General features: G+C 44.6%; 1 protein-coding gene across 1 annotated transcript in view; it reads left to right on the top strand.

Annotated features, from left to right (window-relative positions):
- Nucleotides 1-13,834, top strand: part of LOC133545628 (5'-3' exoribonuclease 1-like) — a 77,719-nt gene that overhangs the window by 35,502 nt on the left and 28,383 nt on the right. Inside the window, exons 20-29 of the mRNA XM_061891388.1 lie at nucleotides 1,055-1,217; nucleotides 4,056-4,169; nucleotides 4,571-4,669; nucleotides 9,676-9,791; nucleotides 9,851-10,087; nucleotides 10,338-10,473; nucleotides 12,010-12,066; nucleotides 12,618-12,750; nucleotides 12,815-12,884; nucleotides 12,948-13,137. Coding sequence (XP_061747372.1) covers nucleotides 1,055-1,217; nucleotides 4,056-4,169; nucleotides 4,571-4,669; nucleotides 9,676-9,791; nucleotides 9,851-10,087; nucleotides 10,338-10,473; nucleotides 12,010-12,066; nucleotides 12,618-12,750; nucleotides 12,815-12,884; nucleotides 12,948-13,137 — 1,315 coding nt within the window. The remainder of the gene's footprint in view (nucleotides 1-1,054; nucleotides 1,218-4,055; nucleotides 4,170-4,570; nucleotides 4,670-9,675; nucleotides 9,792-9,850; nucleotides 10,088-10,337; nucleotides 10,474-12,009; nucleotides 12,067-12,617; nucleotides 12,751-12,814; nucleotides 12,885-12,947; nucleotides 13,138-13,834) is intronic.

Raw genomic sequence — 13,834 nt, 5'->3', positions numbered from 1 at the left:
GTAAGTAACTGTAGTGAGTGCCCTCAGTAAGTAGCTGTAGTGAATGACCTCAGTAAGTAGCTGTAGTGAGTGACCTCAATAAGTAGCTGAAGTGAGTGACCTCACTAAGTAGCTGTAGTGAGTGACCTCAGCACAGTTGACGTTGAAGGCATGAGTGAAGAGTGAGTAGCTGTAGTGAGTGCCCTCAGTGAGTAGCTGAAGTGAGTGACCTCAGTAAGTAGCTGTAGTGAGTGACCTCAGTAAGTACCTGTAGTGAGTGACCTCAGTAAGTAGCTGAAGTGAGTGACCTCAGTAAGTAGCTGTAGTGAGTGACCTCAGTAAGTAGCTGGAGTGAGTGACCTCAGTAAGTAGCTGAAGTGAGTGACCTCAGTAAGTAGCTGAAGTGAGTGACCTCAGTAAGTAGCTGTAGTGAGTGACCTCAGTAAGTAGCTGTAGTGAGTGACCTCAGTAAGTAGCTGAAGTGAGTGACCTCAGTAAGTAACTGTAGTGAGTGACCTCAGTAAGTAGCTGTAGTGAGTGACCTCAGTAAGTAGCTGTAGTGAGTGACCTCAGTAAGTAGCTGAAGTGAGTGACCTCAGTAAGTAGCTGTACTGAGTGACCTCAGTAAGTAGCTGTAGTGAGTGACCTTAGTAAGTAGCTGAAGTGAGTGACCTCAGTAAGTAGCTGTAGTGAGTGACCTCAGTAAGTAGCTGTAGTGAGTGACCTCAGCACAGTTGACGTTGAAGGCATGAGTAAAGAGTGAGTAGCTGAAGTGAGTGACCTCAGTAAGTAACTGTAGTGAGTGACCTCAGTAAGTAGCTGTAGTGAGTGACCTCAGTAAGTAGCTGAAGTGAGTGACCTCAGTAAGTAGCTGTAGTGAGTGACCTCAGTAAGTAGCTGTAGTGAGTGACCTTAGTAAGTAGCTGAAGCGAGTGACCTCAGTAAGTAGCTGTAGTGAGTGACCTCAGCACAGTTGACGTTGAAGGCATGAGTAAAGAGTGAGCAGCTGTAGTGAGTGCCCTCAGTGAGTAGCTGTAGTGAGTGCCCTCAGCCCAGCTGATGATGTCGTTGACAGTCTGGTGAAGAAGAAGGGCATCGTGGTGCAGGAGACCTCGGTGCTTGTCTACGGCCAGCTGCTGACAGGAAGGAAGTTTGTGCCTAAAGCCAGTGGTGTGGTGGAGCTGGAGAAGCAGTGGGCCAAACAAGTCCTTCCCTTTGCCTACCAGACTGTGGTCAAGGTACTAACTCTTCCACCTAACTCACTTCCAAAACGTCTTTGCTCATTACCTTGTCAACTGATGCACAAATACTCTCCAAGTGTTTATTTACATGCCTAGTTGTCTGACACATGGCAGGCAAACGGCCGAGCAAACAAAGCACAGGTCATGCACCCACTTGCAAACTAACTCTCAATAAGAGGAGTGGTCCACTCCCGACTAACTCTCCATCAGCTAAACAAACTCAATAAGAGTGGTCCACTCCCGACTAACTCTCCATCAGCTAAACACACTCAATAAGAGTGGTCGACTCCCGTCTAACTCTCCATCAGTTAAACAGAGTCAATACGAGGAGTGTTCCACTCTTGACTAACTCTGCATCAGATAAACACACTCAATAAGAGAAGTGGTCCACTCCCGACTAACTCTGCATCAGTTAAACAGAGTCAATACGAGGAGTGGTCCACTCTTGACTAACTCTGCATCAGATAAACACACTCAATAAGAGGAGTGGTCCACTCTTGACTAACTCTGCATCAGTTAAACACACTCAATTAGAAGAGTGGTCCACTTCTGACTAACTGCATCAGTTAAACAGACTCAATTAGAGGAGTGGTCCACTTCTAACTCTCCATCAGATAAACAGACTCAATAAATGGAGTGGTCCACTCCAGCTAACTCTCCATCAGCTAAACGGACTCAATTAGAGGAGTAGTCCACTCCCGCCTTACTCCATCAGCTAAACAAAGTCAATAAGAGGAGTGGTCCACTCCCGACTAACTCTGCATCAGTTAAACAGAGTCAATACGAGGAGTGTTCCACTCTTGAGTAACTTTGGATCAGATAAACACACTCAATAAGAGGAGTGGTCCACTCCCGACTAACTCTGCATCAGTTAAACAGAGTCAATACGAGGAGTGGTCCACTCTTGACTAACTCTGCATCAGATAAACACACTCAATAAGAGGAGTGGTCCACTCTTGACTAACTCTGCATCAGATAAACACACTCAATAAGAGGAGTGGTCCACTCTTGACTAACTCTGCATCAGTTAAACACACTCAATTAGAAGAGTGGTCCACTTCTGACTAACTGCATCAGTTAAACAGACTCAATTAGAGGAGTGGTCCACTTCTGACTAACTCTCCATCAACTAAACAGACTCAATAAGAGGAGTGGTCCACTCCTGACTAACTCTCCATCAGCTAAACGGACTCAATTAGAGGAGTGGTCCACTCCCGCCTTACTCCATCAGCTAAACAAAGTCAATAAGAGGAGTGGTCCACTCCCAAATAACTCTCCATCAGCTATACAAAGTCAATAAGAGGAGTGGACCACTTCCGACTAACTCTCCATCAGCTAAACGGACTCAATTAGAGGAGTGGTCCACTCCCGCCTTACTCCATCAGCTAAACAAAGTCAATAAGAGGAGTGGTCCACTCCCAAATAACTCTCCATCAGCTAAACAAAGTCAATAAGAGGAGTGGTCCACTCCTGAGTAACTCTTCATAAGTTAAACAGAGTTAATAAGAGGAGTGGTCCACTCCTGACTAACTTTACATCAGATAAACAGACTCAATAAATGGAGTGGTCCACTCTCGCTAACTCTCCATCAGCTAAACAGACTTAATAAGAGGAGTGGTCCACTACCAGCTAACTCTCCATCAGCTAAACGGACTCAATTAGAGGAGTGGTCCACTCCCAAGTAACTTTTCATTAGCTATACAAAGTCAAGAGGAGTGGTCCATTTCCAACTAACTCTCCATCAGCTAAACAGAGTCAATAGGAGGAGTGGTCCACTCCTGAGTAACTCTGCATCAGCGAAACAGACTCAATAAGAGGATTGGTCAACTCCCGGCAAACTCTCCATCAGCTAAACAGACTCAATAAGAGAAGTGGTCCACTCCCAACTAACTCTCCATCAGCTAAACAGACTCAATAAGAGGAGTGGTCCACTCCCAACTAACTCTGCATCAGCTAAGCAGACTCAATAAGAGGAGTGGTCCACTCCCAGCTAACTCTCCATCAGAGGAGTGGTCCACTCACAACTAACTCTCCAATCAGCTATACAAAGTCAATAAGAGGAGTGGTCCACTCCTGACTAACTCTCAATCAGCTAAACAGAGTCAATAGGAGGAGTGGTCCACTCCTGACTAACTCTCCATCAGTTAAACAGACTCAATAAGAGGATAAAGTAGAAATAATAAAACAAGTGTTACTTCTGATGGTGTGCCACATCTACTACATCCAAGGTCATTTAGGTGGCAGGTGTACCTATTATATTGTCCAACATTTAGCTAAATCCTCAATACTGGCTAAAGAAGACCAAGTTGTATTGTCCTCATCAATGTCTTAATACTGACATAGTTGCACTTAGTTGAGATAAAAACTGTGTGATTGTGTGTTCCAGGACAAGAGTTAGTTGAAATAAAAAGAGTCATGGTGTGATTGTGTGTTCCAGGACAAGAGTTAGTTGACACAAAAAGAGTCATGGTGTGATTGTGTGTTCCAGGACATGAGTTAGTTGACACAAAAAGAGTCATGGTGTGATTGTGTTTTCCAGGACATGAGTTAGTTGAAATAAAAATAGTTATTGTGTGATTGTGTGTTCCAGGACATGAGTTAGTTGAAATAAAAATATTTATTGTGTGTTCCAGGACATTAGTTAGTTGAAATAAAAATAGTTATTGTGTGATTGTGTGTTCCAGGACATGAGTTAGTTGAAATAAAAAGAGTCATGGTGTGATTGTGTGTTCCAGGACATGCGTTAGTTGAAATAAAGAAATATTGTGTGATTGTGTGTTCCAGGACATGAGTTAGTTTAAATAAAAGGAGTTATGGTGTGATTGTGTGTTCCAGGACATCAAGGCCTTTTACTCCTCCTTGAGCACCTTTAGCAGCCTAGAAGAACTCTTCCCTCCTCACACCACCGTCTTCATGGTGGCCAACCCCTACTACGCCGCCATGGGAGAGGTGTGTGCACCACACCACTACATCACACTCCCACCACCACTACATCACACTCCTACCACCACTACATCACACTCCCACCACCACTACATCACACTCCCACCACCACTACATCACACTCCTACCACCACTACATCACACTCCCACCACCACTACATCACACTCCCACCACCGCTACATCACACTCCCACCACCACTACATTACACTCCCACCACCACTACATCACACTCCCACCACCGCTACATCACACTCCCACCACCACTACATCACACTCCCACCACCACTACATCACACTCCCACCACCACTACATCACACTCCCACCACCACTACATCACACTCCTACCACCACTACATTACACTCCCACCAGCACTACAAGTGAACTGACTCCTTCCTGTCCCCAGGTGCAAGACTCCAGTGATGTCATCAAAGAAGGACGTATACGTGTGGTCTTCAACGTGCCGCATGAACCACAACTGGACTCTCTCATTCACAACCAGCATGTAAGACACTTACCCACACTTACCCACTTACTTACTTACTTACTTACTTACTTACTTACTTACACAACCAGCGTGTAAGACACTTACCCACTCTTACTCACACTTACTCACTTACTTACTTACTTACTTACTTACACAACCAGCATGTAAGACACTTACCCACACTTACTCACACTTACCCACTTACTTACTTACTTACACAACCAGCATGTAAGACACTTACCCACACTTACTCAAACTTACCCACTTACTTACTTACTTACTTACACAACCAGCATGTAAGACACTTACCCACACTTACTCAAACTTACCCACTTACTTACTTACTTACTTACTTACACAACCAGCATGTAAGACACTTACCCACACTTACTCAAACTTACCCACTTACTTACTTACTTACTTACTTACACAACCAGCATGTAAGACACTTACCCACTCTTACTCACACTTACCCACTTACTTACTTACTTACTTACTTACTTACTTACACAACCAACATGTAAGACACTTACCCACACTTACTCAAACTTACCCACTTACTTACTTACTTACTTACTTACACAACCAGCATGTAAGACACTTACCCACACTTACTCAAACTTACCCACTTACTTACTTACTTACTTACACAACCAGCATGTAAGACACTTACCCACACTTACTCAAACTTACCCACTTACTTACTTACTTACTTACTTACACAACCAGCATGTAAGACACTTACCCACACTTACTCAAACTTACCCACTTACTTACTTACTTACACAACCAGCATGTAAGACACTTACCCACACTTACTCACACTTACCCACTTACTTACTTACTTACTTACTTACACAACCAGCATGTAAGACACTTACCCACACTTACTCACACTTACCCACTTACTTACTTACTTACTTACTTACTTACACAACCAACATGTAAGACACTTACCCACACTTACTCAAACTTACCCACTTACTTACTTACTTACTTACTTACACAACCAGCATGTAAGACACTTACCCACACTTACTCACACTTACCCACTTACTTACTTACTTACTTACACAACCAGCATGTAAGACACTTACCCACACTTACTCAAACTTACCCACTTACTTACTTACTTACTTACTTACACAACCAGCATGTAAGACACTTACCCACACTTACTCAAACTTACCCACTTACTTACTTACACAACCAGCATGTAAGACACTTACCTACTCTTACTCACACTTACCCACTTACTTACTTACTTACTTACACAACCAACATGTAAGACACTTACCCACACTTACTCAAACTTACCCACTTACTTACTTACTTACACAACCAGCATGTAAGACACTTACCCACACTTACCCACTTACTTACTTACTTACTTACACAACCAGCATGTAAGACACTTACCCACACTTACTCACACTTACCCACTTACTTACTTACTTACTTACACAACCAACATGTAAGACACTTACCCACACTTACTCAAACTTACCCACTTACTTACTTACTTACTTACTTACACAACCAGCATGTAAGACACTTACCCACACTTACTCACACTTACCCACTTACTTACTTACTTACTTACACAACCAGCATGTAAGACACTTACCCACACTTACTCAAACTTACCCACTTACTTACTTACTTACTTACTTACACAACCAGCATGTAAGACACTTACCCACACTTACTCAAACTTACCCACTTACTTACTTACACAACCAGCATGTAAGACACTTACCTACTCTTACTCACACTTACCCACTTACTTACTTACTTACTTACACAACCAACATGTAAGACACTTACCCACACTTACTCAAACTTACCCACTTACTTACACAACCAGCATGTAAGACACTTACCCACACTTACTCAAACTTACCCACTTACTTACTTACTTACACAACCAGCATGTAAGACACTTACCCACACTTACTCAAACTTACCCGCTTACTTACTTACACAACCAGCATGTAAGACACTTACTCACTTACTTACACATAGGGTATTTAAGTGTGCAAGAGTATCTAATTGTATTCCAGTTTTTCAGTGTCCAAGGATATACATATAAGTGTGCAAGAGTATTTAATGTGCAAGAGTATAGAAGTGTGTAAGAGTATTCAGATATGCAATATTTTCTAAGTGTAAGAGTATTTAAGTGTAAGAGTATTTAGGTGTGCAAGAGTATAGAAGTGTGTAAGAGTATTTAGATATGCAATATTATTTAGGTGTAAGAGTATTTAGGTGTGCAATAGTATTAAAGTGTAACAATATTTAAGTGTGCAATAGTATTTAAGTGTAAGAGTATATAATTGTGTAAAAGTATTTAGGTGTGTAAGAGTATATAAGTGTGTAAGAGTATTTAGATGTGCAAAAGTATTTAAGTGTAAGAGTAAACAAGTGTATTAAAGTATTTAAGCGTGTAAGAGTATTTAGGTGTGTAAGAGTATTTAGGTGTCCAATGGTATTTAAGTGTAAGATTATTTAAGTGTGCAATAGTATTTAAGTGTGCAACAGTACTTAAGTATGCAATAGAATTTAAGCTTGCAATAGTATTTAAGTGTTGTGATGTGGTGAGTAGGTGCCACTGTATATATTGTATCTGCCATGTAGTTGTGATGTAGAGAGTAGGGGCACTGTATATATTGTATCTGCCATGTAGTTGTGATGTAGAGAGTAGGTGCCACTGTATATATTGTGTCTGCCATGTAGTTGTGATGTAGAGAGTAGGGGCCACTGTATATATTGTATCTGCCATGTAGTTGTGATGTGGAGAGTAGGTGCCACTGTATATATTGTATCTGCCATGTAGTTGTGATGTAGAGAGTAGGTGCAACTGTATATATTGTATCTGCCTTGTAGTTGTGATGTAGAGAGTAGGTGCCACTGTATATATTGTATCTGCCATGTAGTTGTGATGTAGAGAGTAGTTGACACTGTATATAATGTATCTGCCATGTAGTTGTGATGTAGAGAGTAGGTGCCTGTGTATATATCGTGTCTGCCATGTAGTTGTGATGTAGAGAGTAGGTGCCACTGTATATATTGTATCTGCCTTGTAGTTGTGATGTAGAGAGTAGGTGCCACTGTATATATTGTATCTGCCATGTAGTTATGATGTAGAGAGTAGGTGCCACTGTATATATTGTATCTGCCTTGTAGTTGTGATGTAGAGAGTAGGTGCAACTGTATATATTGTATCTGCCTTGTAGTTGTGATGTAGAGAGTAGGTGCCACTGTATATATTGTATCTGCCATGTAGTTGTGATGTAGAGAGTAGTTGACACTGTATATAATGTATCTGCCATGTAGTTGTGATGTAGAGAGTAGGTGCCAGTGTATATATCGTGTCTGCCATGTAGTTGTGATGTAGAGAGTAGGTGCCACTGTATATATTGTATCTGCCTTGTAGTTGTGATGTAGAGAGTAGGTGCCACTGTATATATTGTATCTGCCATGTAGTTGTGATGTAGAGAGTAGGTGCCACTGTATATATTGTATCTGCCTTGTAGTTGTGATGTAGAGAGTAGGGGCCACTGTATATATAGTATCTGCCATGTAGTTGTGATGTGGAGAGTAGGTGCCACTGTATATATTGTATCTGCCATGTAGTTGTGATGTAGAGAGTAGGTGCCACTGTATATATTGTATCTGCCTTGTAGTTGTGATGTAGAGAGTAGGGGCCACTGTATATATAGTATCTGCCATGTAGTTGTGATGTGGAGAGTAGGTGCCACTGTATATATTGTATCTACCATGTAGTTGTGATGTAGAGAGTATGTGCCACTGTATATATTGTATCTGCCATGTAGTTGTGATGTAGAGAGTAGTTGACACTGTATATAATGTATCTGCCATGTAGTTGTGATGTAGAGAGTAGGTGCCAGTGTATATATCGTGTCTGCCATGTAGTTGTGATGTAGAGAGTAGGTGCCACTGTATATATTGTATCTGCCTTGTAGTTGTGATGTAGAGAGTAGGTGCCACTGTATATATTGTATCTGCCATGTAGTTATGATGTAGAGAGTAGGTGCCACTGTATATATTGTATCTGCCTTGTAGTTGTGATGTAGAGAGTAGGTGCAACTGTATATATTGTATCTGCCTTGTAGTTGTGATGTAGAGAGTAGGTGCCACTGTATATATTGTATCTGCCATGTAGTTGTGATGTAGAGAGTAGTTGACACTGTATATAATGTATCTGCCATGTAGTTGTGATGTAGAGAGTAGGTGCCAGTGTATATATCGTGTCTGCCATGTAGTTGTGATGTAGAGAGTAGGTGCCACTGTATATATTGTATCTGCCTTGTAGTTGTGATGTAGAGAGTAGGTGCCACTGTATATATTGTATCTGCCATGTAGTTGTGATGTAGAGAGTAGGTGCCACTGTATATATTGTATCTGCCTTGTAGTTGTGATGTAGAGAGTAGGGGCCACTGTATATATAGTATCTGCCATGTAGTTGTGATGTGGAGAGTAGGTGCCACTGTATATATTGTATCTGCCATGTAGTTGTGATGTAGAGAGTAGGTGCCACTGTATATATTGTATCTGCCTTGTAGTTGTGATGTAGAGAGTAGGGGCCACTGTATATATAGTATCTGCCATGTAGTTGTGATGTGGAGAGTAGGTTCCACTGTATATATTGTATCTACCATGTAGTTGTGATGTAGAGAGTATGTGCCACTGTATATATTGTATCTGCCTTGTAGTTGTGATGTAGAGAGTAGGTGCCACTGTATATATTGTATCTGCCATGAAGTTGTGATGTAGAGAGTAGTTGACACTGTATATAATGTATCTGCCATGTAGTTGTGATGTAGAGAGTAGGTGCCAGTGTATATATTGTATCTGCCATCTAGTTGTGATGTAGAGAGTAGTTGACACTGTATATAATGTATCTTCCATTTAGTTTTGATGTAGAGAGTAGGTGCCACTGTATATGTTGTGTCTGCCATGTAGTTCTGATGTAGAGAGTAGGTGTCGCCTCTTGTGTTTGACAGAAGTACTGTGTCAAGTACAGTCCCGGGTATGTGGTGGCGTCCCGTCTGGGCATGACCAGCTACCTGGTGTCCCGCTTCTCCGGCAGCATCTTCATCGGCAGAGGAAGCAAAAAGAAGTGAGTGTGCATGTTTGGCAACCGAGAACGGCGCTAAAAGGACTGTTACACATGCTCAGTCCCTGTGGCGAGCAAAAGGCCAACGTGGGCCTCAACCTGAAGTTCAACAAGAAGAACGAGGAGGTGCCCGGCTACACCAGGAGGACCGAGAAGGAGTGGCTCTACTCCCCCGCCGTGGAGGAGCTTTTGGCAGAATACCTGGACAGGTTCTCCGAGGTGTTTGACGCCGTGTCCAGGAACTCCCATGACGACGTGTTCTACGAAGACGACATCTGGCCGGGGGAGGACCAGAACGGGTAAACCACTCCACTTTCAAAGTCCTGTTTGCTATCTTGTTCTCATATTAGCAACTACAGGACTCATGCTAACCACCACAAGAAGTACTAGGCTAGAACTGGATCATGATATCAGTCAGTATCGATGATTATTGATATTTAGGAGGAAGTTTTGCAGAAAAGTGGTTTAGATTTGCAGCAGAGACAAAGGACAAGTGGCTGCAAAGTGTCCGTGTACATGTTGTCATGGCGATGGCTGACTGATCCACAGGGCAGAGAAGGTGTCAGAGATCACCACATGGCTCAAAGGTCACCCTGTCAGCTCCATCAGCAGGGCGTCATGTGACCTGCAGGTGCTGGACGCTGCCATCGTGGAGAAAATTGAGGAGGCGGTGGAGAAGTCCAAGGTTGTACCCACTTCCTGTCACACCTGCATGTCCCCCACCTTGTTCTGAGCCACCTCCTGTCACACTTGCATGTCCTCCACCTTGTTCTGACCCACTTCCTGTCACACTTGCATGTCCCCCACCTTGTTCTGACACACTTCCTGTCACACCTGCATGTCCTCCACCTTGTTCTGACCCACTTCCTGTCACACCTGCATGTCCCCCACCTTGTTCTGACCCACTTCCTGTCACACCTTCATGTCCTCCACCTTGTTCTGACCCACTTCCTGTCACACCTGCATGTCCTCCACCTTGTTCTGACCCACTTCCTCTCACACCTTCATGTCCTCCACCTTGTTCTGACCCACTTCCTCTCACACCTTCATGTCCTCCACCTTGTTCTGACCCACTTCCTCTCACACCTTCATGTCCTCCACCTTGTTCTGACCCACTTCCTGTCACACCTGCATGTCCCCCACCTTGTTCTGACCCACTTCCTGTCACACCTGCATGTCCTCCACCTTGTTCTGACCCACTTCCTGTCACACCTGCATGTCCTCCACCTTGTTCTGACCCACTTCCTGTCACACCTGCATGTCCTCCACCTTGTTCTGACCCACTTCCTGTCACACCTGCATGTCCCCCACCTTGTTCTGACCCACTTCCTGTCACACCTTCATGTCCTCCACCTTGTTCTGACCCACTTCCTGTCACACCTTCATGTCCTCCACCTTGTTCTGACCCACTTCCTGTCACACCTGCATGTCCTCCACCTTGTTCTGACCCACTTCCTGTCACACCTGCATGTCCCCCACCTTGTTCTGACCCACTTCCTGTCACACCTGCATGTCCTCCACCTTGTTCTGACCCACTTCCTGTCACACCTGCATGTCCTCCACCTTGTTCTGACCCACTTCCTGTCACACCTGCATGTCCTCCACCTTGTTCTGACCCACTTCCTGTCACACCTGCATGTCCTCCACCTTGTTCTGACCTACTTCCTGTCACACCTGCATGTCCTCCAACTTGTTCTGACCCACTTCCTGTCACACCTGCATGCCCTCCACTTTGTTCTGACCCACTTCCTGTCACACCTTCATGACCTCCACCTTGTTCTGACCCACTTCCTGTCACACCTTCATGTCCTCCACCTTGTTCTGACCAACTTCCTGTCACACCTGCATGTCCTCCACCTTGTTCTGACCCACTTCCTGTCACACCTGCATGTCCTCCAACTTGTTCTGACCCACTTCCTGTCACACCTGCATGCCCTCCACCTTGTTCTGACCCACTTCCTGTCACACCTTCATGACCTCCACCTTGTTCTGACCCACTTCCTGTCACACCTGCATGTCCTCCACCTTGTTCTGACCCACTTCCTGTCACACCTGCATGTCCTCCACCTTGTTCTGACCCACTTCCTGTCACACCTGCATGTCCTCCAACTTGTTCTGACCCACTTCCTGTCACACCTGCATGCCCTCCACCTTGTTCTGACCCACTTCCTCTCACACCTTCATGTCCTCCACCTTGTTCTGACCCACTTCCACATCTCAGGTGAAGAAGAGCACCAAGAAAGTCCGAGTCACTGTCAAGCCACACCTCCTCTTCAGGGTCAGTATACCTACTTTTGATCAGTCTGCGAATATATATGTTAATATGTATGAATATGTATGTATATATGTGTGTATGTACATTATATTGCCACAAGTATGGTATCCAGATGATGAGAATCTTAATCACAGGTGTATCAAATCGAGCACTTAGGGATGGAGACTGTTTCTACAAACATTTGTGAAAGAATGGGCCGCTCTCAGTTATTTCCAGCATGGAACTGTCATAGAATGCCACCTGTGCTACAAATCCAGTCCTAAATATTCCAAAGTCAACACTTGGCATAGATGATAGAGTCTGGTGTGGATGAACTTGACTGGCCTGCTCAGAGTCCTGACCTAAACTCCATAGAAGACCTTTGGGATGAGTTAGAAGGGAGACTGAGAGCCAGGCCTTCTCCACCAACATCAGTGTGACCTCACCAATGCACTTTGGGATGTACGGTGGACAATGTTGGCCTGTACTGTACATATACTGTACATATGTGTGTGTGTGCATGTCAGGTGACAGCGGGTACATCAGCATGTGTGTGATTATTGTGGGTGTTGTAGCCCCTGGAGCAGCAACAGGGGGTGGTCCCAGACCCCAATGCGGAGTACCGCCTGTTTGACCGCGTCGTCAACGCCCGAGAGAGCTTCACGGTGCCGCTGGGCCTGCGAGGGACGGTCACGGGCATCAAAGGAGGTGGGTGAGGCGGGCACCAGGAGGGAGGTGACACGAGTATTGACCGCTGATGTCACCCTGGCAGCTGAGCGCGAGGACGAGGTTCTGTACGAGGTTCTGTTCGACGAGGAGTTCTCTGGCGGCCTCAACATCAGGTGAGCGGTGATGGCAGCAGCAGCATCAGGACTGCTTGCATGATACTGAGTCCATGTGGTCAGGTGCACGTCGCCTCGTTGTTACCGCCTGCCACCCAGCGCTCTCATCAACCTGTCCCATGGCGGCCGCACAGATCCCAGCTCCCACAAACTCACCGCCATCGTCAAACCTCAGCCTGCCGCCAGCTTCTACCCTCAGCAGCATGTGGGCAACCTCAACCACTCGCCACGCTCGCCCTTTGTCGCCACACAGGTAACTACATTGTCATCATATATGTTTCTACTTTCATACAACTACATTATTATTGTTATTGACACTGATATGTTTCTACTTTCATACAACTACATTATTATTATTGACACTGATATGTTTCTACTTTCATCTAACAATATTATTATTATTATTGTTATTATTTTTTATTGACAGTAATATGTTTCTACTTATTACTGTCAATAAAAAAATAAAAATAATAATAATAATTTTTATTGACAGTAATATGTTTCTACTTCTCCTCTCTGAGCTGCTACCTTACCGTGGTAGAGGAGTTTGCGTGTCCCAATGATCCTAGGAGCTATGTTGTCTGGGGGCTTTCATGCCCCCTGGTAGGGTCTCCCAAGACAAACAGGTCCTACGTGAGTGATCAGACAAGAGCAGCTCAAAGACTTCTATGGAATTACAACAAAATGAACTCAGATTTCCCTCGCCCGGACGCGGGTCACCGGGGCCCCGCTCTGGAGCCAGGCACGGAGTTGGGGCACGATGGCGAGCGCCTGGTGGCCGGGCCTGTCCCCATGGGGCCCGGCCGGGCACAGCCCGAAGAGGCAATGTGGGTCATCCCTCCAATGGGCTCACCACTCATAGGAGGGGCCATAGAGGTCGGGTGCATTGTGAGCTGGGCGGCAGCCGAAGGCAGGGCACTAGGCGGTCCGATCCTCGGCTACAGAAGCTA

Source organism: Nerophis ophidion, linkage group LG28, assembly GCF_033978795.1.
Source record: "Nerophis ophidion isolate RoL-2023_Sa linkage group LG28, RoL_Noph_v1.0, whole genome shotgun sequence".
Lineage (NCBI taxonomy): Eukaryota > Metazoa > Chordata > Actinopteri > Syngnathiformes > Syngnathidae > Nerophis > Nerophis ophidion.
Note: the sequence above shows the minus strand (reverse complement) of the source record. Positions and strands in the feature narration are given on the sequence as shown.